At 51.5% G+C, this 5027-nt stretch overlaps 1 protein-coding gene across 1 annotated transcript; it reads right to left on the bottom strand.

Moving 5' to 3' along the window:
- Nucleotides 1-3019: 3019 nt before the first annotated feature.
- Nucleotides 3020-4750, bottom strand: GP9 (glycoprotein IX platelet). Its single transcript, XM_037829673.1, has 2 exons — nucleotides 4656-4750; nucleotides 3020-3821 (listed from the first exon to the last, which is right to left on the bottom strand). The coding sequence occupies exon 2, from the start codon at nucleotides 3807-3809 to the stop codon at nucleotides 3273-3275; it is 537 nt and encodes a 178-aa protein (XP_037685601.1). The 5' UTR covers nucleotides 3810-3821; nucleotides 4656-4750; the 3' UTR covers nucleotides 3020-3272.
- Between the last annotated feature and the right edge of the window lie 277 nt (nucleotides 4751-5027).

The following is a 5027-nucleotide window of genomic DNA, read 5'->3' as shown; positions in this document are numbered from 1 at the left end:
TCCATCCAAAGTATACAATCAGTGGCTCACAGTATCATCATCTAGCTGTGCATTCATTGCCACAATTTTAGAACATTTTCATTACTCCAAAATAAAAAAAATGTAAAAATAAAAAAGAACACCCAAAACATCCCATGCCCCTTATTCCCCCCATCATATATATATATATATATATATATATATATATGTGTGTGTGTGTGTGTGTGTGTGTATGTATATATGCGTGTGTGTGTGTGTGTGTTGTCTTTATTTTGTTACTCATCTGTCCATACACTGACTGGATAAAGGGAATGTGAGCCACAAGGTTTTCCACAATCACACAATCACACTATGTAAGTTGCATAGTTATACAATCGTCTTCAAGAATCAAGGCTACAGGGTTGCAGTTTGACAGCTCCAGGTATTTCCTTCTAGCTCTTCTAATACACTAGAAACTATAAAGGGATATCTATATAGCACATAAGAATAACCTCCAAAATGACCCCTCGACTCCATTTTAAATCTCTCAGCCACTGAAACTTTATTTTGTTTCATTTCTCTTCCCCCTTTTGGTCAAGAAGATGTTCTCAATCCCATGATGCCAGGTCCAGGCTCATCCCTGGAAGTCATGTCCCACGTTGCCAGGGAGATTTACACTCCTGGGTGACTGTACATTTTTAATGGGCTATAGACATTAAAAAAAAAAAAAATATATATATATATATATATATATATATATACACACACAAAACTCAACTATTTATTTTGAAAAAATTCCAAAGGTAGGGAAAAGTTGGAAGAATATTATCACAAACTCCCAAATACTCTTCACCTATATTGACCCACAGCTAACATGTGTTTTTTTGCTTTCCCAGCACATGCCACCTTCTTTTTCACCCTGTACTGCTTGAAATGACACCCACGATGACTCTTCCCCACTAAATTGTGCAGCGTGAGTCTGAAGGAGAAGACACTTTCTCACCTAATCAGAGCACAATGATCAAATTCAGGAAATACGATGCTGATACACTACTCTTACTGTTGTTCAAACCACACTCAAACTTCACTGGTTGTCCCAGTGTTGGCCTTTATAAAACTCTCCCCAACCCCAATCCAAGATCCAATCCAAGGCCCAATTTCGGATCACATATTGTATTTTTTTTTACTTTTTTAATTTTGAGATAATTTTAGATTTACAGGCGAGTTGCAAAAAAAGAGATTTCTTGTATACCCTTCACCCAGTTTCATGTTATATTAGCATCTTACATAGCCATAGAACAATATTGAAACTAAAAAATGAACCTTGGTATAATACTGTTAACTGAACTACAAAGTTTCTTTGGATTTCACAAATTTTTCCACTAATGTCTTTTTTATTTTTCTGGTCCGAGATCCCACGCTGCATTTGGTTGTCATGTCCTCTCAGTCTTCTCCAAGCTGTGACAGTTCCTCAGTCTTTGCTGGTTGCTGGTCTTTTGTGACTGTTCCAGTTTGCTAGAGCTGCCATTATGCAAAACACCAGAAATGGATTAGCTTTTGTAAAGGGGGTTTATTTGGTTACAAAGTCATAGTCCTAAGGCCATGAAAGTGTCCAAAGTAAAGCATCAGCACTAGGGTACCTTCACTGGAGAACACTGATGGCATCCGGAAAACCTCTGTTAACTCGGAAGGCACGTGGCTGGTGTCTGCTTGCTCCGAGGTTGTGTTTCTCTCTAGGCATCTGTGGGTGTTCTCTTAGTTTCTTCCAGGCAAACTCTGGGCTAGCAATTGTCTCCAAAATATCTCTCTCAGCTGCATCACTGAGCTCCTTCTGTCTGAGCTCTTATAGGCCACACCTCCTTGGAAACAATCTAATCAAAGGTATTACCTACAGTTGGGTGGGTCACATCTCCATGGAAACAGCCTAATGCCAAGATTCCAACCCAATCAACACTAATACGCTGCCCCCACAAGACTGCATTAAAGAACATGGTGTTTTGGAGGACATCATAAATCCAAACCAGCACACAGCCCTTCCAGTGTTTGAGTTTTGGGACTTATTTTCCGACCTGAGCTCTTTTGGGTGGTACCTGCTCAGCCTTCCTGGTGTCACCTGCTCATCTCCAGGCCACCCCTCAGTCGGCACTGCTTGGATTGGCTCCAGGTGTCCAGCCCTCCTCTTCCTCCCCCTTGGAGCTCCTTGACAGGGGGACCTCAGTATCATCATATTTGGACTCTGGGTCCCCACCCAGCACGGGACTTGCCCAGTGACAGACCTGTAAATGCTATCTCGCACAGTGGAGGCACCAGAACTCCTCTCAGGAAGGTGACTGTCTCGTTTGAAGAGTCTGGTGATGGCTGCATGGGGCAGGGGATGGATTCCCAGAGTTTGCAAGTAGCTGACATCACCACTTTGAGGGGAATTTTTTCCAGAAGGAGGCTTGAAGAAGAGAGGCAGGGAGGAGAAAGGGGAGAGAGATGACACAGAGAGAGAAAGATATGAAGGGAAGGTGAGATAGGACAGGGCTGGGGGGCCCAGGGCAGCCTGGGGGGCGGGAGTGGAGTGGTCAGAGCCACTTTGAGGTAATGCTGTGGCCCTTTCTAGCTGTTTCTGTTGGGTGCTGATGCCCAGCTGGTGCCTTCATCCCATCCTAGTCAGCTCACTGATGTGTTGTGCAGCAAACTCTCTGTGGGGTTTGGAGACGCGCCGCATATTTTTGTGAAATCAGGCTGGGGCCATCCAGGGCAGCCCTTGTGGAAGCAGGTGCTTCGAGATGGGCAGTGGAGTGGACAGAACCGGGGCCCCTGGACCTGGCAGACATTGGGGACGGGCTTGGCATGTCCAGAGATGGTGGAGTTGGCAAGGGGCGGGGGACAGGGGAGCAGAACAGCCCATTCTACCAGGAACTCGAGGGACAGAGAAGCCCCCACTGACATGTGGTTGCAACAAAATGAACCCAGGTTTCTGGAAGGAACCAGACTCAGAGACTGAAGGGAAAAAAAACAAACAAACCAAATAAAACCCCCCAAAAATACAGAACCGCAGAGCTTGGATAAAAGGGCTGAGCAGCTGGTTTATTTGGGGTGCCTGGGGACTTGGGCTGACCAAGGGGTGCTGGAAATGGCATCTCAGAGCAAATACCATCCCGCTTCCCCCAACCCTGTTTTTTAGGGGGAGAGCTAAAAGGGGGACAGAGGCAGGCCTCTGTTGTCAGCACAGTCTGCACCCTCCTCCCAGGTGGGGGAGGGGGGCAGGCCTGGCAGGGGGACAGGAAGGCACCCTCAAGACCGGGCCGGCTTTGGGGGTGTCAGGCTCAGTCCAGGGGCTTTCCCACGGTGCAGAGCAGGCCAGCCAGCAGCGCCAGGCCCAGCACGGCCACGACCACCAGCGCCACGTCCCCCCAGAAGCCAGGGTCGGCGGCCCAGGACGTCGGGAGCTGCCAGCCGCAGTTGCCCAGCTCGAAGCCGGTCAGCTGGGCCAGCGGGCGGTGGGAGGCGCGGGCCGGGCTGGCGCAGCGGACGAGCTGCAATTCCTCGGGCGCGCGATCCTCCAGCCAGAGGCGCAGGTAGGTGAGGCTGCAGTCGCAGTGCCAGGGGTTCTGCGTCGCGTCTAGGGTCTGCAGCTGGGGCAGGTGATCGAAGGTGCCGGGGGGCACCGAGCGCAGGCTGTTGTTGGCCAGCAGGAGGTGGCGGGTGCGGCCGGGCAGGGCGGGCAGGGCCGTGAGCCCCCGGCTACGGCAGTCCACCCACAGCCCCATGGTTTCCAGGGTCTGGCAGGTGCACGGCACGGGGCAGTCCTTGGTGGCCTCCGCCGCAGCCCAGAGCAGAAACAGTGCCCCCCAGGCAGACATCGGGCAGGCTGGCTGCAGGGAGAGTGGCATGAGGGAGGGAGTGAGGCCAGCAGGCACTGGGGCGAGAGGGGACCAACCTGGGAGAGGAGTAACTCACCCCCCTTCCCAAGCCTCCACTTTCCCTTCTGTAAATGGGGGGCAGGGGAGGGGGTGCCCGTGTCCATCCCAAGGCCTGGCTGACCCTCCCTGGACCTGGCTGGTGGTGGATGGTGCATCATGAGATGCAGAGGGTGGGGGCAAGACAGTGAGGGAGGATGTGGTAGGGAAGGGGGAGCACGGAGTAAGATTTTGGGGAGTGGAAGGGATATCCTGGCCCCCCAGCCAATCGGATTCCCAACATTCTTGGCCCTGAGTGGTGCCCAGTGTAGAAAACAGAATACAGAGGGGGCCACTCGTCTAAGTTAACACTTTGAGATGGGGAGTTTGCACCCAGAGAGGGAAAGCAACTTGTCCAGGGACGCCCAGCACTCGGCATCAAAGAGCAGACTCAAACTCTGGTTTTCTGTGACCTTTCAAAGCCAGGCTCTACTTGGTCCTCTGTCTTCCCTTAAGGATGCAGTGGATGGCTGCTTCCCCACCAGTGTCTGGCCTACAGTGGGCTTCCCATGAATGTTTGTTGAATAAACAAATGATTCTTGACTCGGCCTAGAGACAACATTTCAGAGCAAATGCCATCCTGCCACCCCCGAACCCTGTTTATTAGGGAGTGAGTGAAAAGGGGGACAGAGGCAGAACTTGAGGGTACCTTCCTTTCCCCCTGCCAGGCCTGCCAATGCCCCTCAACCTGGGAGGAGGGCCACGGGGCCGGGGTGCAGACTGTGCTGGGTAAGGAGGAGAGCCACTCACCTGCAAAGCCTTCTTGGGGCACCCCTTTCTGCAGCCTGAACCGTCCTGGTTGGGGCTGTGGGGATGGCTGTGATCGGGCAGTGGCTAGCGGCTGCTGCTGGAGTGGAAGGAAGGAAGTGATGAAAATAGTTTGCCTTATCCCCCAGGCACAGCTCTGGAGGGCATATCTCCAGGGGCAGGAGACACTTGGGGTCCCTTGGCCTGGGGCACAGAACCACAGGTCAACCCCGTTGTGCAGAAAGAGGTCCCACAGCAGGAACCACCAGGGCAGGGTCTGTGGGAGAACTGAGGGGCCCCCTCACTTGCCCCAGGAGGTTCAAGTTGTTCTTGCTTGACTGTGGGATTGTGGAAAACTTTTATTTTCTTCTTCCT

This window comes from Choloepus didactylus, chromosome 1 (genome assembly GCF_015220235.1).
Source record: "Choloepus didactylus isolate mChoDid1 chromosome 1, mChoDid1.pri, whole genome shotgun sequence".
NCBI lineage: Eukaryota > Metazoa > Chordata > Mammalia > Pilosa > Megalonychidae > Choloepus > Choloepus didactylus.
The sequence above is the reverse complement of the archived record's forward strand: the minus strand, read 5'-3'. Positions and strand labels throughout refer to the sequence as shown.